Source organism: Microplitis mediator, chromosome 10 (assembly GCF_029852145.1).
Source record: "Microplitis mediator isolate UGA2020A chromosome 10, iyMicMedi2.1, whole genome shotgun sequence".
NCBI lineage: Eukaryota > Metazoa > Arthropoda > Insecta > Hymenoptera > Braconidae > Microplitis > Microplitis mediator.
The window spans coordinates 1068748-1092330 of NC_079978.1; the positions used below are offsets into that span (position 1 = coordinate 1068748).

Consider the following 23583-nt stretch of genomic DNA (forward strand, 5'->3'; position numbering starts at 1 on the left):
ATTGTAATCGTAATAATAATAATAAAGTAATTGTTATTTTATTTTATTTTTTTTTTTTTGTAAAACGTGAGCTATTTTGAATAAACTCAAACCAGCTCATAGTTTATGACTCACGTTCAGTTAATGTATTCATTTACTATGTAGTCAGTAATTTAAATCGACTGTATAATGAATCATTGTAAAATATTTTAAATAAACATATTGAATATATTAATAATATGTGTATATATTAAAAAAAATATATAGTAATAATAATAATAATTGTAATTAAAAGTTAGCAATAATTTAATAATAGACGTTGTATGACTTGATGATTTACGATTAGTTTAAATGACATGAAATTATAATAATAGTAATTAGTAATTACAAATTACCAAGAGATGATTTTATAATATGTTTTTTTTCTTTATGTAAATAAAAATACTTGGGAGAAATTTACTGTTGAAACCTATTACAAAAATATTATCGGGCACTTGTACATCCCTTGTTTTGTGTATAAAAAGGGAAGAAGATTGACAAGTATGCTCACATAATTTATTATTATTACTTTAGTATTTATATAATTATTTACTTGTTTAATTTAAATGACGACGATCGGAAGAAATATTTAACGGCGTGTTAAATTAGGGGGTTGATCTTTTGCGATATCCTTTACGAGCAACGTCAACTTTCTTCTTGAAACACTCGAGACGTGCGGAGATTCTCTCCTGGTCAGAATTTTCAGCTCCGTTGAATGACGTCTCTGGAGTGGAATTACATTTTTCGGTTGTTGATACGCTGCCAGATGATGCGACTCCGCTGTCGGGAGTTGGCGGTGGGATTTTCCGATTAACTTTTATCGGTGTTATCGATTCTTCAGTTTGTGTGTTACTATTACTACCATTATTAACATTATTATTTAAACTCACATTATTATTATTATTTTTATTATTATTATTATTAATATTATTTTTATCACGATTGGCTCTACTCTGAGATTGTTTACATCTTTCGGGCTTACGTCTGTACCCTTTACTTGTTGATTTTTCTTTGTCAGCTTTCAAGCATCGACGTTTCATTGGAATATCATTATCATCATCATCGTCATCAGAACTACCACTAGAGTGATTAGATTCACCAAAATCACTGTCGACTGGTATTGTCCTGACAGAATAACGCGAACCACGTGAACTTACTCCGGTACTTGTACTTGGTTGGGCTGTATCAACAGCCGAGTTATTATTATTACTACTATTGTTATTATTATTAACATTATTATTACCATTACTTCTCAATTCTTTAGAGCGAGGTTTAATTTTTTTAGCGCACTCTACATCACTTTCAGAATCACTAAGTATTTTTAAAACAGTGCATTTTCTACGGACTTTATTTCTCGTTGACGTACGTATTTGTTTTCGTTTTGTACCCTTGACACGTGTCTTAGATTTTAATTTACATCTACTGTATTTTCCTTTGTCTCCACCAGTCTTTTCATCTGAATCCGAATCCTCAGCTATTGTTGATGGATTATTTAAACTACATGTCATTGAGCCACTTTCTAATGCCGCTAGTTTCATTAATTTTTCACGACAACTGCCAATTAAACGTGTAATACGATTTGGAGATTCAAATGGTCTCTCCGGTGCAACACCACCACGAGATCTGTGTCGTGGATTTCTTTTTGCTCCTATTACACTTCTCATTAATTGCGTATCAGATGCTATTGAGTCTGTGAAAATTTTTTAAATAATTTTAATAACAAAAATAAAATAAATAATAATAATAATAAATGAATACAAACCATCAGAATCAGTGGCACTATATTCCGGAGGGACAGTCGACGCATTTTCAGAGTCACTCGGATCACGTTGACCAGATGCAGCATCTGAACTCCAGCCTTCAATTTCACGTTGTACGAGTGAGTCGAAAAAAGCCATCATTCGTGGATCCTCACAAGTTGACTGATTGGTGTAATCATGGCTCATAAATTCACCATTGTTTTGTACTACTAATTTTATGTAGTCATCATGTGTGTAAACTTTACGTTGTCTTTCTAGCTTTCCACCAAGTCTCTACAATAAAAATATATATTATTATTAATAATAATAATAAGTAATTGTTGTTATTGATAATTTAATCTATCGATCCAAATATACACTAACAGTTAGACCGCCCAAGCATCCATTTCCAAGACTAAATGGACTCCAGACTTTGATTATTTTTTCAACTCCTGACGAAGCTAGAATACAATGTCTTGGATTGTATCTTACGTGATTGACAATCGAACGATGACCACGTAAAATCATATGCGCTGATTTAACCCAACTGCTGTCGTCTTTAGGAATTTTCCACATGTAGAGATTGAAGTCATCGGAGCCTATTCGATTAAAAAAAAATAAAAATATAGTACATAATTTATGAAATAGATATTTCAAGTTTAATTGTCACCTGAAAGAATGTATGATTCATCATCTCCGGCAAAGCAACAAGACTTCATTGTGCAGCTATTGTAATAACCCGGTTGATCAAAGTGACACAGTAGCTTCGCCGAATCAACAGCATACAGCACAGGTGGTAATCTGCGTTTTAATGCCAACAATCGTGTGCCAGCTGAATTGAAACAGACATTCATGCAGCTTTGAGATGGACCTTCAGCTCCATATCGTAGCAAAGGCCTGCAAGTAAATTTTTTATATAAAAATAGTCATTAAAAAATATATGTCCAGCTAGCAAATTTAATATTAAATATATTCGTATGTACTTGAGAGGCTTTCTGATGTCCCACATGCTGACACCTTCCTCAGCGTTTGCAGTAGCAAGTTGTTTCGGCTCCACTGGATTGAACATCACGGAATGAAATGGAGTTTTGTATTGTGCCAAACACAGCGACTCAGAGCTACTGGGATTCCTTATGTCAAAGACTAAAACTCTTCCGTCGTCGCAGGCACTAGAAAATATATTATCATCTTCTGGATGAATTGACAATCCGTACACTGGTTTCTCATGAAGGAAAAATTCCAACGGGTCTCCACTGGAATTCAAAAAAGTAAAATCAGACTAATGACGACTATATAAAAATAAATAATCAAGTAAATAAATTTTCCTTACGTTTTAAGATCATGAACAATCACTTGATCATCATTACCAGCTGAAAATATTTTAGAATTGCTGCTATCGTATCCAAGGCAAAAAATATTACTATTATGTTGGGCTTTCATGGCCATAGGTTCACCTAAGCCTTGAATTGCTTGATCAACTTTCCATAAAAGAACTCTTCTGTCATCTCCCCCTTTTTTAAATACCAACAAAATTTTATTTTATTTTAGTATAAAAATAAAATCTCAACAAAATAAAATATAATAAAAGCAAACCTGAGACAAGAAGATGTCCCTCCTTAGAGAACTCAATAGCGTTGACACAACCGTAATGCGACATTAAATCTTTTCGATATAAATTATCAGAACGAGATAATCTTGCGTTGACAAGTTGCTTGCAATAATCAACGCGATCCTCAATTTGACGAGACAAGAGGCAATTAAGAGGATTGCGATCGCAAGGACGAGCCATGGTTATTTATTAATAATAACAATAATTATATTAATTCGTCCAAATTTTTTCACAACCTTCTAGAATTACCTCCAGCGAAAGTACGACTTTTATTATTCTTTTTCTCCTTCCATCTATAAATATATCATATACTTCCCCTTAGTAATTTAAATCGTTAAATGTTATTTTGTTTTAAATCTACTCAATAAATATTTCCGTTTAATGTGACAAAATTATTTTTGTAATTAAATTTAAATTTTAAAATAATTTATCATCATTCGACTTATGACGTTTACTAAAATGTCTTAATTTTTTTTCCGACAGCTTTCTTGCTACGTTTTAATTTTTATCCTTTGAGGTTTAGATGGAACGTAAATTCAGAGAAAAAAAATCTCTGCACAATAGCAGCAGCTCTATCAGCTGATTACTCAACTTCTCACTTCAGTTTGTAATATAATTTATACTATAATATATTTTATATTAATTATATTCAACTAATAATTATATATAATTATTTACTACCAGTTATTTATTATTATCGTTATTATTATTATTATTATTATTATTATTATTATTATATTGGTTGTAGTTATCAACATCAATATCTATAAAGTATATGAACACCAAACTCTGACATTATGTTCTTTTTGTTACGTGTTTTTATATTTGTTTGAAAAAAAAAAAAAAAAAGTAAGTCAACATATTTTTTTATTACTCACGTATGACGTTTATAGCAGATGATAATTAATTAATTCATATTTACTGTGAAATAAAAATTAAAAGATGTTAATTTTTTTTTTTAGAGATACAGAGAATTTGTTTGAGGTGATTTTAATGTAGAATGTATGTAGAATTGGACATTTAACAGGAAAGAAATAAGATACTTTTGTGTGTAATATTTTGTTGACTACATTACCACATGGAATAAAAGATAGACGACAGGACACAGACACAACATTGATAATGGATTCTCGCGCCACTCAACGGATAACTCGAATACTTTTAACTGGTCCACCAGGTATTTTAAATTTGAACAATTATTTATTAATATATTAATTATTTTTAAAAAATTAATGTGATAAAAGAAGACGAGTGTAAATGTAGCAGACGTCAGACAAATTTAAAATTATAAATAAATAGGGTAAATAATTGATAAAATAAAATTTATAAAAAATACACTTATTAATTTCAAAATTTTTTAAATTTTATTTTATTAATTATTTACTCTATTTATTAATAATTTTAAATTTGTCTGATGTCTGCTACATTCACACATGCTCCTGAAGTTAGCAGGCAGTTAAAAATTTTCGAATTTTATTCTCAACAATTTAATTGAAAAAAAAAAAAAAAACTAAAAATATGCACATGTAGAAAATTTAAAAAACTACAAGTGCAATTTTTTTAATTAATTTTTTTTTTATAAATTGAATTAAAATCAAATACTTAACATTGGATGTCACTGTGATATTTTAGATCCCAATTAAAATTCTTTACTAAAGATTAATATTGACAGATATTTTTGAAATTAAAGGTATTGGCAAGACGACAGTATGTAAAAAAATAAGTGATTTAATTGAAAGATATAAATTTAATTATGATGGATTTTATACTGAAGAAATGAGATCGTCTTGTAAGATGAGGATTGGGTTCGATGTCGTGCCACTAAAAAATGTCGATCAGCGAAGTTGTCTAGCACGAATTGAGTAATTATAAATTTATTAATTGAATTTTAAAACTTATCACCTAATTAATATCAAAACTTGTTTTTTTTTTAGATCTGCTTTGGAAGGAAGGAAACCCTCGAAAATAAAAGTTGGGAATTATCAAGTTTTTGTTGATGAATTTGAAGCCGTTGCACTGCCAAGACTACAATCAAAATCAGTAAGAAAAATTATTTGCTCTTATAAATGTGATAAGCAAGAGATTTTTTTTTGCAGGATATTTTGATGATTGATGAAATTGGAAAGATGGAATTATTTAGCAAGCGATTCATTGATTGTATTGACAATTTATTTTTTAAAGACCCGTTGAAAAAAAATTTTGTCGTCGCTACGATTCCAGCGAAAGATCGCGTTCCTCAGCGACATCGTAGTTTATTTGATAAATTACATCAGATAAATGATTGCAAAATTTATGAAGTAACCAGGGAAAATCGTGATAAATTACCCGAAGAAATTATGGATGCTATCAAAATAATAATGGATGTAAAGTAATTCGTATATTTATTAATCAAAAATATATGGAAAGGGAATATTAATAAATAATAAAATAATTTACATTATAAACATTATTTTTTATTTAACAAAAAACAAAAAATATCAAATTGAATTGAATCCGTCAATCGTAAACGCGAATTTGTATAAAAGTTAATTACTATATTAATAATGCGACTGAAAAAACAAATTGACGGTTACATTGTACTACATATTTATATTTTTCATACTGAGTTCACATACGTATCAAGTATTTAATCAATTATCCTAATAACAAATAATCGCAATCAATAATAATATTATAATTACATGATTCACTAAAATGAAATTAAAATATAAGACATAATAAATCTTGTCTTTTTTTTTTCTATCCAATTAATTCTACATGCTCGTTCTCCAGCAACTTAAAAGATAAGTTCAAAAAATTATACATTGAATTTTAATGTAACTCACAGCTGAAAATATTATATTGAAATATATAAATATTTTTTTTCTACTTTTTTTTTCACGATTACATTTTAATAACAAGCTCTGTTTTCGTCGAAACAAACGCTATTTTACAATCCATAAAAAGATTTAAAAAATGAGAAAGCACATCAGCTCATTATCACGGCGTTATTTTGTTCTTTGTTTCTTTTTTTTTTTGTTACTTAGCTACATTGCGAAAAATCATTCATTTAAAATATCATACATTCTGATTTCATTTTCCTATTATGAGTATTGATATTTTAATTTTATTAGTTTTTGTAAAAGTGTAAGCGTGTCTTTTTTTCTCGCGGTTGTATCAAATATATTATCCACACTTTTATTCATCTAATTGAATTTTAATCGCAATTATTATCAATATTACCGTTATCGTTATTATTATCATTAATATTATTCATATTAATTATTCGCTCTTACTATTATTCTTCTTATTATTATTATTATTAATATTATTACCATTATTAATTAATCGTTAAATAATAGTATTTCATTTTATTAGATCATGAATTTCATCAAGGAAGTTGCGTACTGCATTGGCCTAACATTTGGATGAGGCTAAAACAAAAATTCATTAATTTAATTATTTATTTATTTTTCAATTTGGAGGAATAAAAAAATTTTTGTCCCTCCATTTACGAATATTCAATAAAAATTATTATTATTGATAATAATACTCACCACTGCATCGTACGATGTGAAGTTTGGTATCATATCTTTGCCATTTAGTGTAATAAAGGCACCACGGTTACCCATTGTATCGCTAAAATAAAATATAAAACATGAAATATCTAATAATTATCAATTTATAAAATAATAAAGATAAATATTTACCAATAGTTTGGAGCTGAGAAAACAGTTATACATTTTCCCTCATGACTAACTTCGTAACCCTCATTTTTAACTTCATGACTCCTGACAATATAATCAAGACCGTTGAGCTTCAAGAAGTTATGTGTGACATCAGGTCCGAATTGGACACCAACACCCCGTTTGCTTGGTGCGCGTCCTGGTTGCGGTTGCGGATCTGACCACAATAATTCGCACATGACACCTTCATCTGGCGGCTGTCGATTTCTGTCAGTTTCTCGTATTTCCTGCAGTGTCACGTCGTCTCGCGAGAACAATCCGCCGTGCATCACGAGGACTCTGTTGTTGAGACAGTGCGCTAGTGGTAACCAATTGTAAACTTCGGTAAACAGTTGGGCCATTTGCGGGGTGTATTTAGCTTTGACTTCCCCGTCGAATCCGTACATATGATTCATTATTGCTGACTCGTGATTTCCTATTACAAAAAATAATATGTCAAGATTTTAAAGTCTTAATAGGGGTGTGCGAATATCGTTCGAATCGAATCGAATCGAATATTAATATTCGATAGGAAATCCGAATCGAATAATTCGAATTTTCGAATTATTCGAAAGTTCCCGAATAATTCGAAAAAATTCGAATAATTCGAAAGTTCATGAATAATTCGAAAATTTTCGAATAATTCGCGAATAGTTCGAACAATTCGCGAATTATCGAAATATCACTGGATTTTCTATTGTTTTCAATTTGAATTCCATTACATCGTGTATCAAATATTCTAGTTACGAATAATAGTATACTTTTTGATTAAAAATCAATTATCCGGAGAAAACAATTGCTCAATTTCAATGTATGTTCAATTGTTAATCTCTGTCAGTAACATAAAAAATATAGATACTATTATTGGCAAAAGATCTTTTCAATTCATTTTGGTTTTTATAATTATTAATTTCCGTTTGAAAAAAAATAAATAAGAAAAAGGTTACACATGAAATATTTAAAAATTCTCAATATTAATTTCTACAAGTTTTCAATAGAAAATCCAGTGATATTTCGATAATTCGCGAATTGTTCGAACTATTCGCGAATTATTCGAAAATTTTCGAATTACTCGGGAACTTTCGAATTATTCGAATTTTTTCGAATTATTCGGGAACTTTCGAATAATTCGAAAATTCGAATTATTCGAAAATTCGAATTATTCGATTCGGATTTCCTATCGAATATTAATATTCGATTCGATTCGATTCGAACGATATTCGCACCCCCTTAAGTCTTAAGTTATTGAGTTTGAATAAATTACCTCTGGACATGAAAAAGTGGTTTGGATACAATAATTTAAATCCAAATAGTGTAAATATACATTCTACTGAAAATGACCCTCGATCAACGAAGTCTCCATTGAACAACTGATTGATTTAATTAAGAAAAATAATTAATCATTATCATGATTTATTTTGTAAAAAAAAAGTTTTTTTTAAACATTCCAAAATCACTTTGAAAAATGCCCTTAAAAAATGAAATTTTTTTTTAAAAAAGGATACATATGGATTAGTCTCTGATGGTAGACCATTGAGTTCAAATATATTTAATAGATCATAAAATTGACCGTGTATATCACCACAAATTGTAAATTTACTATCGTCAGGTATTGTGACGTCGACCAAACTAGGCTGTGCCATAAACCAATTCTTTACATCTAGTAAAATTTGGTAGGCGTACTTCCTGTGCAATTTATTTTCGTCTTTATACCACTTGAGTAAATCTTTCATAAAATCTAACGTCACTTTTCCATTCTCTAATTTTGGTCCATTGTAATCATCATCGATCGCTGTACCAAGTAAGTAAAATAATTAAAATAACAAACTTTACTTCTCTAGACATTTAAATATTTGAATAAAAAATAAACTAACCCATAGAGTCTAGATTAATTGAATCGGCAATATTTTTTTTGTTGTCATCAACTGAAATGGCTTTTTCGAACGCCAATTTTTTAACAATTTTAAAACACTCAGTATATTTAAGTTTAGCGTCATTGTCGTGGGGTCGGGCCTTGGTGACTGTTTCGAAATCTTTGAGCGCTAATTTAAATTTACTCAATGACATGTTAGCTGCAGCTCGTCTCCAGTAGCCCTTAACATAGTTCTTGTCCAATTCGATGGCCTTGGTAGCATCGTTTAATGCGTAACCAAAACATTCGGTCTTGAGATACGCAAAACTTCTGTTCCCATAATACGATGCCATGTAGGGATTTAATTCTATTGCTTTCGTGTAATTTTCAATGGCCTCCTCATAACTTTGGACTGTAAAAAATACATGAATAAATGAAAAGACAATTGCTGACATTAAATATATATATAATCTCAGTAATTAATTAGTGGATTTAAGTAGAATCACAAAGTGGGGTTAGATTTTAACCAAACACGTGACTCAATTAAATAACAACTTCAAATAGAGACTTATGAAAGAGTCAATTTAAATGAACGACTTTATTAAAATTTAAATAAATTAATATATAATAATGAAATTAACATACTTTTAAAATACACATTCGCCGCTTCTTTGAATCTTTCCGCCTCCGCGGCTTGTTCAGCCGACACAGAATTTTCAGGTTCAGAAAAATCAGTCATATTGCTTATGTTATAATACTTAACCACTTAAAAGTCAGTGGATAGTGAGTATTTATTATAAATAACGTGCTAATATATTCAGTAAATAAGGCATTAAATTAAAATATTAGTAATATATATATATATGTGTGTATTTTTTTTTTAGATTACACTGAGATACTGAGTGAAATTAAAGCGCCACCAGCCTTAAGATACTGATGTTGCAGAAAAACAATCGATTAATCGAAAAATCGATTATTCAGTTCGACTATCGATATTTTAAATACACAAAATCTTGGATTCGTGACTTGAAATATAATTAGTTATAAATAATATTTTTATCAGGCTAGAAATTGATCCCCTGCGTTGATATCAAATTTCCCGGGGGATTTAAATTCAACGGAGACTCGATAGGGTTCTTTCAAACGCTAAAAATGGATTGATACTGAACTTAGCAGACGTCTAATAATTTTTGGATTTTTTTTTAAACGATAGAACAAAAAAAAAATTTGAAAAAATTGCACCTGTAGTTTTTTAAATTTTCTACATGTGCATATTTTTATTTTATTTTTTTGCAATTGATTTGTTGAAATACGAAAACTCAAAAATTTTTAAATGTCTGCTAACTTCAGGATCATAAAATATGGATCTAGATCGCGTCTTGGGCCTATTACTTGTAAGTAAAATATTTAATTATTAATCGATATAAAAAAAGTATTGAGAGCGAGGAGCGGAAATTATCAAATTTTGTTATATAATTTATGGTTATTAAATTTATTGTATCAATAAAATATCAGCGATTTTAATTTTTCTTCAAGAACTTGACCTCAAACAACAGCGACCAATTATTGGAGATCAAGGTGAATTGGAGATAGAACAATATCAATGTGAATCTGGTGGACCACCTGGTTCTTGTCCTATTGAGTGGTGGGCAGAACTCTTAGCAAAAATTAATTGTCAATTTTTATACAAACTGGCAACTCATTACAACTGTGTGTCAATTTGCTGCATGCCATCAATGCGGATTCATCCAGAAGAACAGATTATCTGTAACCGGGTCGCTACACCAACTCATCTTGTACGGTAAGAAATATTTAAACTAAATTTCGTAGTAAAAAATCAAATGGGAGATTGAGGGGTGGACATTTTGGTTTTCCAATTTTTTTAACTATAATATAATAATTTATTAACAATCGACAATAATAAATATTTAATATTTTTTAATTAACATTAATAATAAAAACAATTACTCCAACGGAATTTCTTTTTGGACGACCTGTAAAAAGAATAAGTAGATTAATATTTATTCAAAATGAGAAAAGGATTACAAAAAACATTATAAAGACAGAGGGAAGTTTTGTTATCACAGCATTAGTGTGTTAGTATACAAGCGGTGTTATCCAGAAGAGGATTAAACTTGGAGCGTGTGTGAATCAGTCACCTGAATACACGCCCTGAGGTAATCCTGCTCGGACATTTCTTGTGCCTTGATAGGCGGGACTTTTCCCCGTCGGCGCAACTCCTGCTTCGTCTCGTTCAAATCGAATATCGTAACAGGGTCCAGTTTTGACTTGAGTACCAGGCCCGCCAAGTACTCAACGTAGTGCTGCCTGCGGGGAAAAGTGCCTTTTTTTAATGTAACTCATGTTATAACTATTTATAAATTTACCTCCGCGAGATCACGACGATAATCCTCAGGATCACGTCGATACCAATTTGCGGGTAAATTTAACCCAGCACGCTTAACGCAAGTCTCTAGATCATCAATATTAAATAACGATAGTGGTTCCAATTTTGATAAACGAATTTTTTGGACTAGATACTCGATATAATGAATCCTAGATTATACATTTGTTTTTACACTTTCTTTTTTTTTTTTTTTTTTACTTAGCCAAAGTAAATTCAAGAATTTTTTAAATTTATTTATTCAATTTAGAAAAAAAAGAAATTTAACGAACGATATTAATATTTAATTACCTGCACAGTCCAGCATGATTTTCTACAACATCCGAGTTGCAAATAGCATCAGTTACGCCAGTTGGTGTTTCTTTCTGCAACTGAACTTTGCATTTGCGATCGTTCGATGTGTTCTCAGTATTGAATTCGATGCCGTGGTCCTTCAGAAGGTTTTGAAGCTGCGCTGGTTCTTTGTCACGAAGATAAAAGAGACAATTGCGTGGATGATGGGCGTGGAGACCGAGTTTCGCGCAATAGGAACTGACTGGACACTTGGCGCCCATCATAAAAGCTTTACCACAGCCACAGCAAAACTCATACTTGCATTGGTTACACGTGAAATGCATACAACCTTCAAAATTACATGCTCAATTAATTAATCAATCAATCAATTAGTCAATTAATTAATTTATTGAATTTGTTTAAGAATATTGTTTACCTCCTCGCGATAGAGAATAACGGAATTTACATTTAGGACAGTCGATTCCATTGTCTGCTAAATGTTTCGCTAAACCTATCGCTTGGTTGTCGGGATCGTTTTCATTTTTCCATTCTTCAAATTGTTCACATGTTATTCCTTCATGTTGTTTTTCCCACTGTAATTTAAAATTTTTAAATTTAATAACAATAATAATTATTATTTAATAAATTCAAATAAAATATTTACAGGTTTTCGACAAAATGCACAAGTTACTGATCGACAATCGGGACATATCAGTCGTTTTTGATTTGGATTCGCATAGAATCCGCTCGAACACTGAAATAAAAATTTTCATCAGGAAATTTTATAAATTGTAAAATAAAAAAAAGTAATTACCTGAGCACACCACTTGAAATTAGGGTCTTGCATCAGAGTCCTATCTCTGAGCTTCCTCTGAAAGAGCTCATGAATCGGAGGATCCAGAAGTGACTTTAACTGAATGTCCAAAATACTAAAGTACTCAAGAACTTCATCTTCGGATGCATCTTTAAGATCCGGTTCCTTGCAAAACGGACACACAGCATCCATGATATTACGATCGCTGATCTGAATAGTGAAATAATTTTTAGCGCAGTCATTGCAGCATCGATGGATGCATTTCAGCATCGAGATCATCTGGCTGACGGCAAATCGACCAGTGCAAAGTTCACATTCCTGCTGGAGAAATGCTATTGCGGACTCAACGCTCGTGCATTCTTTAGCTGCATGAATCGCCTCATCATCTTGGAACTTGAGACCAATTAAACTTGCTGCTATCTCGGCTTCATCGTAGCTGGACACCCGCCCTTCTGCCAATAAACGTCTTGCTGTTCTCTGTCAAGTAAATTAACATTTTTTTTTTTTTTCAATGTTATCCAATTAGTATCCATTATAATAATTATAAATTAATTCTATATAACAGTAAAAGATACCAATATCTAAAAACGAACTTGATGAAATTGAATAATCGGTGATATTATTTATTGACAAATTAAGCAGATGCTTGATAATGAACTGAAAAAAGCATTGCGATGATAATAGATCAATGATAGATCATAAATACCTACCAAACTACTGAAATAATTCAAATTACATAATTATTTTAAAACTTGGGCTAGTTGATAAATTTAAAAAGTCGTTTGTAGAAATTGGTCCTTTAGTTGACGTAATATCAGTCTTGGCTTTATTTAATTACGGTCTGTTGAAAAAATTCCTGTGAAGAAGATAAATACGTTTAATATGTCGACACGGCTACTGACCTCCCTCTCGTTAACCGGCGATTTTTCTCGTGTAATCTTGACACTATCCTGTTGCTTTGATTTTGAATTTCTCCTCTCATACTTTTGAGTTTCACCTTCAAATTGCTGAACATATTCCGCGACTATCGAAAAACGTTTACGCGACTCGTTATTTTTATTTACAACAACAACCTCAGGTTCAGATACCTCTACTTTCAATACTTTTGAGTCTTTTATTTTAATTGTTTCAGATGTACTTTGTGTGATTGAATTATCTGTACCCTCAGTTTCGGTTGACTTTTTTTTAGGCAAAGTTAGTACGATTGTTGATTCAACATCGACATCAGCCTTTGTATCATTCAGTTCGGGTGAATCTTCTGGTAAATCATTGGATTCAGACAATTCAACTTCTTCGTCACTTCCTACAGACCTTTGACTAGAATCAGTACTTACTTGCTCGCACTCCGAATCAGATATTTCTGCTTTAATATCATCTAATGTTTTCTTCAGCATTAATTCAGCATTTGTTAGCTCATCAGTTGAATTTATTCTGCGCATGATAACTGAACTTTTAGTATTTGTATCACTTGTTTCAGAGTCACTTAATTCTTCAATTTCTTCTTCTTCTTCTTCGTATTCCACTTCTTCCTCAGAACTATCATCATCTTCAATTTCTATCTCCTCAATTTCTTCTACTTCTTCCTCATCTTCTACTTCTTCTTCACTATACTCTTCATTTAATTCTAAACATTCATTTACTTTATTCTTCGAGGAATCATCAGAAGATTTAGCTCTAAATAATTTGTCATCAATTGATTTATTAATACTATGACTAATTTTTTTGTCTCTACTTTGAATTATCTCTTGACTTGTATTTTTTCCAGTAACTTTACTTTGAATAGATTCATTATTACTTTTTAGTAATTTTCCTTCATCCCTTGATTTAAAACTAGAATTTCCATTTACTTTTTCAACGGTTACTTGAGAATTGACGTTTTTATTAACATTAATTCTATTATTTTCATTAAGATTATTAATTTTATTTTTACTGTCAGTTGGAGATGTAGCCAATGGGTGTAAAACAGGAATAGTTCGTCTTGGTACATTAAAACTTGAATTCGTGGGCTTCAAAACATTAATTTCAATTATTTTTTGACTTGCTACAGATATCGTTTGTCCAGCGACCCACGGTTGCTTTCGGAAAACAGGAATCCGTGAAGGTAATTTACTTCTCGGCGTAGGCTTATTAACGATATCTTTATCTATTTTCTGACTAGAAAAACTCAATTTTTTTTCTTCCGCCTCAACCTTTTCAATCTTAGAAACTAATTCTGGCCTTTTATCACATCCACTCTTCCGATTTACATCAACAACCTCAAGTTTCTTAACTTGATTCACACTTACACTAGACATCAATGACTTGGCCGCAATTTTATCAGCACATTCTTTAGCTCTCGACACCGCAGTGTCTTTTGGTACTCCTCCAAAAGCAAAATTTTTCTTCGCCCCAATAAAACACTTGCGCGCGGGTAATTTTCTCAACGCAAATGCTTTTTTAACCGGCGATTTAGCTCTAGCTTTAACAATCGGCTTAGGGGTAAAGAAATTGCTCTGAATATTTTCATTTTTCACCGCAGATTCATTAATTTCAATCGACGTCTCAATTATCGAACTTGCGGTAAAATTTTTCGGCAAAACATCTTCTAGAGGTATCACAGGCCCAACTGATTCATTTTCTAATATTTTTTGACTAGCAAATTTAAGAGGCTCATTTATCACTTCGTTCGTTTCAGAAAATCGTGAAAAATTTATTTTCAGCGAGCCTCGAACTACCGGAGGCTCTTCTACAGGTGCCGCGTCATTGAAAATCAACAAAGGAGATTCCGTTATTTTTAATTCAAACGTTTCAGCGTCACCAGACGCATCATTAAACAAATCATCTTCATCTCTAGACTCATTAATAACATTTACTTCTATATTTTTCTCTTCAATCTCTCCCCCAGTATCCATCTCTTTAAAATGGTTCACTTCCACTACATTATTTATTTCTTGATTAAACTCTAAGTTTTTTATATTATTTTCTACTTCCGTCTCTTTAATTTTAAAATCTTGATCACCATCAACTTCTACGTCTACATCTACTTCTACTTTAACGTTATTTTTAAAATCATCAAATATTTTTCTGTCTCTATTAACCGTCAAAGGTTCAATATAAATAGTGCTACGTTTAACATCTCGAGACTCTGCAACACTCAGAGTATTCTGAAAAAATACAGGCGACTGGTATTCTTTTTCTTTTTCATAATTATCAACTACAGCAGGGCCCGCTTTATTGTCATCAGAATAAGTTCCATTAATAAAAGCTTCGTTATTTTTATTAATACCATTAATATTTAAAACAGCCTCATTGTTTGTGGGAGTAATGGTAGCAGATGATTTAAATGTTTTTGAATTATTTTTAATTGAAGCGCTAATAGGTGAAATGATACTGTCATTAAATATATCATTATTATTATTATTACTATTAATTCCATTAGAAGCGTGATTGTTAATATTATTATTAATTGAATTAGGGCGCGAATTAAGCGATAAATTCGCCGACTCTTTGTCATTAAATTGATTTGTTTCAACTGGCTCTGGTTTTTCGTAACCACCGAGTTTCATTGATGGAAATTTTGATATCATGCTCGTCAATCGATTTTTCAATGATTTCAGTGCGTTCATGCGTGATGGAGGTGGAGGTATGACGGTCGGCGTCATATCATATGTTTTTTCATTCTTATCATCAGATTTTAATTCTGATTTTGAAAACGTACGTACCGCTTCGTAAAATACTTCTGCTTCTTCATTCTTGGAAATATCAGGACTATCTGATTCAACTAATTCACTCACTCTATCTACAACTATTTCTTCTCTCACAGGGCTCTCTATTTCTACTAAATTTTTATCAGCTTCTAAAGTTTCTTTAAACTCGTCAGAAGTTTCCATTAATAAATTCAAATTCTCTTCACTTTTTTTATCTTTCATCACTTCTAGCTCTGATTCAATTAATTTCTCAGAAGTTTCAATTGGCAACTCTATTTTTTCATTATTTTTCTTATCTTCAACTACTTCTTCGTTCACTGCCTCTGGCTCTGGCTCTAATTTCGTAGATACTTCAGCAGGAGTTTCAATTGATGCGTCAACTATTTTTTCATCAATTTTATTTTCTTTATTAACTACTTCTGGCTCCAATTTAATCGATAATTCTTGAACAGCAGCAGTCAATGAACCCAAAACTTGTTCTGGCAATGATTTCATAGCCAATAATAAATTTTCAACTGCTAAATTTTGTAAAGAGTTATCCGATATATTTATAATTTCTTCTTTCTCTGGTAAATCTTTCAAATCATTTTTATCTGAATTTTTAAATTCCAAATTTTCAACACCAGCGGATTCGACTTTATCATCATTACCATGTTTTTCCGTAATCATCAAAGTTTTACCAGATTCTGTATCAATGGTCTCCAATTTTTGTGAAGCAGAATGTTTATCGGTGGCTTTAGAACTGTTGAATAAATTATTATGATTATTACCAATATTTTTTTTATCGGGCTCCTCAACATCATTAAACAATTGATTTGTTGATTTCGCTGTTGGTGACTCTTGCTGACATCCAGCCTGCAACTCTGCTAAATTATCAAGTGAGGGTATTATTACCTGCTTCAGTGCATCCAAATCCATTGCTCCTCCAATGTGTTCATTCAATCCCGACCCACCAGCATCATTCGCTACATCTATTTTCAGTGAGTAAATAAATATTTAGCATTCAAAAAATTATTTTATCACAATAAATGATAACAAAATTTATTTACCCGTATGCGGAGCAGCTTCGTCATTTTCCACCCCAGCAGGCGGACCCCATATACGCATTAGAAATGGTTTCAATTGATTTTTTTGTAACTCTAATAATGCTAGATCTTCATTGCCCGCATTATTATCAAGCGCTCGAACAACATCAACAAGCGAAAAATTACCTTTAGCTTTTATTCCTGCGACCTAAATCCGTAGACAAAAATTATTATCAGTATGATGATCAATTAAAATTAAAGTTAAAATAGTAAATGAAATAATAAAAAACCTTTTGTTGCCTTAGTTGAATAGCTCGAGTGACACTAGTCCAAACATCGCCTTTGCATGCACGCAAAACCTCTTTAGCTTCGACGATCGATAAATATCCAATGTCGTTTTTACAATCGGGCATTTCTTTTCCTCTTGTTGTAACAAGAATTTGAACAGTTTCAATGAGATGTGGCCACTGATTTATGAGCCAATCAATAGGATTAACAGCGCCCTGTGCCAGTGCCACTTGAATGTCGTCTGCTGAAAATCCTTGACGTTCAGCTTCACGTAAAAGTTCAACAATCTCAAAACCTTGACGTGTCAAAGTTGATACACTTGGAGATACTGGTACAATTGTTGGCGATTCCTGATGATATCTCGGTTGATTTATTTCCTACAACAATTTTATTTTAAAAATAACAAATCGTCTTTACAATTTTAAAATATTTTTTTTAAATCATTATAAAGTTATTTATATTATTAATGTCTATTCACACCGAGGCTACGCAATTAAATTAAATATAAAAAAGCAACTAAGTGAGGATTATTAATAAATAAACATATAAATATATAAATTATTAATTAAAATAAATAAAAAAGGAAAATAATAATTAGGAGTAAAAATTATTTACAAACAGGTCACAGTTTATTAATTTTTTACCCTAGAATTAAAATAAAGATGCGTTGAATCTGTAGAATTTCTTCTTGTTCCATGTGAAGAAGTCGGGTGATTAATGTGCTGATTGATATAATGCACCCGTGGATATAAATCTGGACTGTTTGTGAATCTCATTTCCTAAAATTAAATCTCACTTCCAATATCAATTATAAATATTGCAATTATTATTTTTATAATTACGTATTTCAATCGACGTACCTCGCAATCACTTTCATCTTGATAAATTATTTTTTGATCACGATATTCTTTAGACTTTTTTCCAGTTCCATTATTTTTCGGCAGCACATCGTAAGTCTACAAAATATTTAAAAATAAATTTTCACGATTAATTATTATTAATATTACGGTTGATTAGAAGCGAACCTGAGTGGCAATACTTTGAGGTGGGGGTGAAGTTCCTCTTTCAGTTGACGCAGTAATCGAGGGGACAGGTGAAGGTCCTGCAGAAGTTTCTAAAGCTTTGACAGGAGTTGGTGACAGCACAGGAATATCGTCTTGTACTTTTGCTACTGCGGAAGAAGTTTCTTCAAGTTCTTTGATAGGAGACGTGGATGTAGATATTGAATCATGGGTTTTTTTATTTTCCCGCGGCGACGAATTTGATACTGACTCTAATTTATTGACTTTATCGTCTTCTTTTATATTTGAATTTAATTCTTCGTTATTATTTTCAATTTTTACATCTGAAATTAGATAAAAATATCGGTAAGGAAAAGTGTAAACTGTTAGGGATAGGATTCACTTGAATGAATAATAAATAAAAGAAATTTATATTTTTGTTATTTAAATATTTATTTATTATTCATTCAAGACAAGTGTACATAGCTTGTATAAATGAAACAAAATGTTTAGGAATTTTAAAAATAAATAATGGCTCTAAATATAAATATATATTTTCTAAAAATAAATATTTCAATCTAAATTATTTAAATACTTTAGTACCAAAAGAAAAACTTATTTTTCGTCTCATTCTACCTTTGCTTTGGGTAGTCGCTGTACTGTCACCACTTTCTTCCCCATTGGACATTTTTATACTCGAAGCCTTCGTCGCGGGCTCAGGATTAGACTCTTCAATATTTTCTGAAGATTCTGTTGCGTTTACTGGACTGGGAGGGAGCGCACTTCGTTTAGTTTTGCAACAGACAATACAAACCCGTTCTTTGGGTTCATTTATAAATGTACAGTGTTCGCATGCCCATTCTTGCAAGTCTTCAGTTGTCTCTACTGGTGCAGTTTCTCCAGAGGCTGCTTTGATTAAAGAAGCTGATGATTTAGCTTTATTTATTTTATCTTGATTTGAATTTTCATTAGATTGTGATTTTATATTTTTATCTGGAGTCGATTCTTTTATTAATTTTGCAGGAGCCGGTTCTTTTATTAATTCTCTTTCAGAAGATTTTCGTACTTCTCTTAAAGGCGATTTTGGAATTTCCTTAGCTACTGACTCAGCCCGTTTATTATTATTATTAGTCACAAACTCCCCAGTACTGTCAGAAGAATTAGCGAGTCTAGGCCGCGTCATATTTGAATTATTTTTCTTATTTAAATCTCGACGATCGTGTTCTGTGGTAGATTTTCGTCTGCTTCGCAATGTTCCATTACTTCTCACTGATTTATCATCATTGACAGGCTCAGTTTTACGTCGCATTCTGTGGTCATCATCAGTCTCAGAATTATGACGGGAAGAAATCCGTGATCGTGAATCGACATTTACATTCGTATGCTCAGTACGTTTACGCCCGCGACTGTCATCAGTTTCGGAATTTTGTCGAGAAGATAACTGATGATCTATTTGATTTCTTCGTGACCTCCGGTGATCATCATTCTCCGACTGCTGTCTCGAAGATACCGATCGACTGTCCAGGTCTTCGTAGTCCAAATTTCGTGATGACGAAGAATTGATTCCGTTTATTCTGTCATCTGATCTCCATTGTCTACAAAAAAAAAATAATAATAATATTAAATAATTTATAAATTCAGCCCGTTGCTAAGTAAATTCAACCAATGAACAAATTAAAAACACACCCCCGGCGACTTCGTGACATTGTCGATCTATTGTCATCAATATCATGATAACCAGCAGTTCGTCGTGAAGAAACGCTGGTTCTCCGTAAATTTCTTGAACTTCTTGACAGCCGGTCATCGTAATCCGAGTCATCAGATTCTTCAGAGCTCGCGTCAGTCGAATTTGGTGATCGTCTGGCTCTTGACATTACGGACTTTCTTGATTTTTGGCTGAGCGACGGCGAAGCAGCTCTACTGCGCCTACTAGATTTGTAGCTCCTTGCGGGACTGGGACACCTGGAGACATTAGCTGACGGATAATGAGGTGGTAGCATTGCTTGGTTGTACCCCATCGGGTAGCCCCACATTGCCGGTGGATGATTGAGGCTCATAGTAGAACCACTCAGTGAATTGTCCCATGTTCCTGGTGGCGGGTACCACATCATTGGCATACGCGGCGCCAAATGAGCCATTGACTGAGCCTGATAATTAATTTAAATTTAAATAAATTGAATTAACTAGTTAATAATTAATACTAAAAATAAGCAATTTAGTAAATGATTACCTGTTGCATTGCCGGGTTCCATAAATTCTGAGAAGATAAATCACAAACACTTGATGACTGCATCATTCCAGACCTCGGTGGAGTTGGAGGAACCATCAAATTACCTCGAGAGCTGCCAAGACTAACTGGCCTGGGACTCGGAGCATCTCTAGGAGTTTCGGGTGTTGGTATTCTTCGTCTGTTTGCATCTTGAGCTCTCATTGCTTCCTGATACCTTCTATATCTCTCCTATTTTATTTAATAAAAATATTAAATATCTCAATGATAATTTAAATTATCAAACTAGTACCTGAAGTGTTGACATTTTATCCATTCCAGTTCCATTGGGATCATTATTACTAGGAGGTGTATTAAGTGACTGGACTGATCTCGATGCAATTAAAGCTGAATCTGGAGCCATTGGCAATGGTCTTCCTTGGACATTGGCAACATTCCTTTTCAAACTTGAAACTTTATCGGAAAACGACATGCCCCCAGGATCCTGATTAACCGACGCCTTTGCCTAGGCGCGTAAACCTTTCATTTAATAGCTGAGAGATCTTGATAATCATCATTAATCATTAAGTTTTATAAGTGTAGTACCAAAATTTAAAAAACTCGATACTTGTTCTTCAGCTTGTTTGGTTTTTATGCTCCGTGTTGTTGACTTTACTTATTTTTTTTATGTTTATTGTATGTAATATAAATATATAAGTAATAGGGTTCTGGGTTTAGGAATTAAAGCAACTATTTATGATAACTATTAGCCCTGTAATGTCCTTTAAAGTCGACTTGATTACATAAATTATTTATACAATCACATCAATAAATGATAATTGTAATAAATATTATTAATTAATAATTAAATTAATTGTCGCCTCGGTGTGACATTAAATTATTAATATTTATCATCATCTAAAACTAAAAGCTGATGATTTTTGTGACTCGACTAAATATAACGAAACTCTGCGTGATTTATAAAAAATAAATTTATCTCTTTATAACAAAATAAATAATTATATTTGATATTTATTAATCACACTTCCAATAAATAAATAAATAATGCAGAATTTCGTAGAAAAATAAATCATTACAATTAAAGACTTGAAAGGATCTAAGTGATCAGGATAGAGCGCATCCTACCTGAGTATTTCTACGATTTCTTCTCGGCGGTGGTACTGGAGGATTCGCCGGAGTTTCGCCTTTTGGTGGCAACGGTGGTCTAGTACGAAAATTCATTTGATTATTATCAGTAACAATTCTCCTGCGCACGTGATTACGCCGCTTAGGATGTTTATGATTCATATCGTCGCAGGTCTCGCAGAAATTTTCATTGCACGCGTCACATCTTGCGAATAAATTTTTTACGCCGCAAAGAGCACATTTGTTGACAGTGTTGTTGTTGTTTGTTGATGTTGTTCTTGTAATTTCTAATGCTCTGCCGTTGTTGTTAGTCCTCGAAGTCTGCTGGGTCGGAAATTCGATAACTTCATAGTCGGGATCGCCGCAGTCGCCGGATAAAGATGGTGGCGGGATTTTGGGTGGTGTCGGCACTTGTCGCGATGATTTCTCCGTTGATTTTGATTGTTCTTGTGCCTTGACAATAAATTGTTATTTATTAATAACATTATTTTTTAATTATTAACACAAATTATAAATAAATACCATAACCCAATGAGGCATTGAACGCGCCATACGCAAACGTGTTGATGGATTTGAAATGGCCATTGGCCGCCACTTCTCAGCACCTGACATCTATTTAAACATTTAAAATAAAAAGACAGTATCCAATAATTTTTAATACCCATGACATCATCATTTAATTAATTTGTCGCTGATATAAAATTTAATTCGATGAAAAATCGGGATTTACGTTTTAACCCGAATAACTCCGACACTCAAAAAGTTCCGTAACTTTGCATGCGACGTAAATAAATAATTTTTGTCAGCAAAGTGATTTCAGAATTAATGTAAATTTTTTACAAATAATATAAATAAAACTCACACTCGGAGTAAACTTTACTAAGGGATCAAATAAATAAATTATCGGCTCCGCATTTAATCCACAAACTTTTTGCGGCAAAAATATGAATTATTTTTTTATTAAATTAATTAGATATGAATAAATGAAGAAATAATAGGAGTGATTGTTGCGTCTGTTATAATAATGATGTGGGAGAGTACAGCGAGAAAACGGGGTGAGTTGATCAGGATCTATTTGTGAAACTAAGGAAAAAGCAAGCATTGCTCTCAACGCTCTCGGCCAAGAATAAACTAAGCATGGATATGCGTTTAGTCGATTAGATCTAGCTTATGGCAATGTTTCTTCAGTCAACAAACACGTCGCATCTCGGTTTATAGTCTCAGTACATTCCTCAGCACATTAACCTACTAAATAATTAAAATAACAAACATACTTATATTATTCACACTTGTTTTTAAATTTTTATATGTACATCAGTATCCAAAATAGAAATAGCACCAACGAAAAAGTATTTTAGTTTTAATGAGCGGCAGTGTTATTTGGGAAGAGATGAAAGAGTACACACTTACTTCGAGTTACAAGAGAGAGTATCAGTTTAAAAGTTATGAATTTATTGTTTTAACTTACGCTCATGTGCTCCAGGAAGAGTGTCCAGGTTGTCGGTTATACTCGAGAGTATTATCCCGAGGTGGCAACCGGCGTTAAAATATTTTAAATTTAATGCCGGTCTCTCTCTTCTCGGTTCAAAAAATTTATTCAGGGGCTACTAGACCACGACAAACGTCTGTTGCACTGCTGCAAACCACAGCCAGCAGCAGCAGCTAGTGTAGCCATTCTATTTTTGTAACTCAAAAGCTTGGATTCCTGCCACCTTCTGCCGAGTATCCGCGATCGTGTAAATATATTCGGGTCTTTATAATAACCCGGAAGTGTCAGCCGCTTTTTTTTTTACCACTTTGTCTATTAAAAATAAACAC

General features: G+C 32.1%; 4 protein-coding genes across 8 annotated transcripts; 1 reads left to right on the forward strand and 3 right to left on the reverse strand.

Annotated features, from left to right (window-relative positions):
* Positions 1–36: 36 nt before the first annotated feature.
* Positions 37–3697, reverse strand: LOC130675721 (DDB1- and CUL4-associated factor 5). The gene is made up of 7 exons (XM_057481559.1): positions 3351–3697; positions 3088–3268; positions 2741–3010; positions 2428–2654; positions 2142–2356; positions 1781–2051; positions 37–1708 (listed from the first exon to the last, which is right to left on the reverse strand). Exons 1-7 carry the CDS (start codon positions 3544–3546, stop codon positions 624–626), a joined length of 2445 nt encoding a protein of 814 aa, XP_057337542.1. The 5' UTR covers positions 3547–3697; the 3' UTR covers positions 37–623.
* A 715-nt stretch (positions 3698–4412) lies between these two features.
* Positions 4413–6057, forward strand: LOC130675726 (nucleoside-triphosphatase THEP1). The gene is made up of 4 exons (XM_057481563.1): positions 4413–4543; positions 5057–5228; positions 5301–5406; positions 5463–6057. The coding sequence occupies exons 1-4, from the start codon at positions 4489–4491 to the stop codon at positions 5736–5738; spliced, it is 609 nt and encodes a 202-aa protein (XP_057337546.1). The 5' UTR covers positions 4413–4488; the 3' UTR covers positions 5739–6057.
* Positions 6058–6249: 192 nt separating this feature from the next.
* Positions 6250–9833, reverse strand: LOC130675722 (serine/threonine-protein phosphatase 5). The gene is made up of 7 exons (XM_057481560.1): positions 9568–9833; positions 8945–9334; positions 8576–8862; positions 8335–8440; positions 7056–7506; positions 6903–6984; positions 6250–6779 (listed from the first exon to the last, which is right to left on the reverse strand). Exons 1-7 carry the CDS (start codon positions 9659–9661, stop codon positions 6720–6722), a joined length of 1470 nt encoding a protein of 489 aa, XP_057337543.1. The 5' UTR covers positions 9662–9833; the 3' UTR covers positions 6250–6719.
* Positions 9834–10474: 641 nt separating this feature from the next.
* Positions 10475–23507, reverse strand: LOC130675718 (E3 ubiquitin-protein ligase lubel-like). Of its 5 annotated transcripts, none has more exons than XM_057481554.1 (20): positions 23234–23507; positions 22288–22377; positions 21766–22218; positions 20933–21145; positions 20644–20871; positions 20100–20560; positions 19050–20008; positions 18438–18757; positions 18273–18368; positions 18057–18191; positions 17415–17789; positions 17149–17332; positions 16115–17070; positions 13316–15556; positions 12414–12890; positions 12264–12353; positions 12036–12192; positions 11618–11948; positions 11310–11478; positions 10475–10916 (listed from the first exon to the last, which is right to left on the reverse strand). In XM_057481554.1, exons 1-20 carry the CDS (start codon positions 23237–23239, stop codon positions 10887–10889), a joined length of 7971 nt encoding a protein of 2656 aa, XP_057337537.1. In that variant the 5' UTR covers positions 23240–23507; the 3' UTR covers positions 10475–10886. The 5 variants fall into 5 exon arrangements, 4 of the variants coding, with proteins under 4 accessions (XP_057337537.1, XP_057337536.1, XP_057337539.1 ...); XM_057481553.1 differs by lacking the exon at positions 11310–11478 and adding an exon at positions 11082–11250 and having other exon boundaries at positions 10478–10916; positions 23234–23505; XR_008991328.1 differs by having other exon boundaries at positions 10781–10916; positions 11310–11395.
* Positions 23508–23583: the final 76 nt, after the last annotated feature.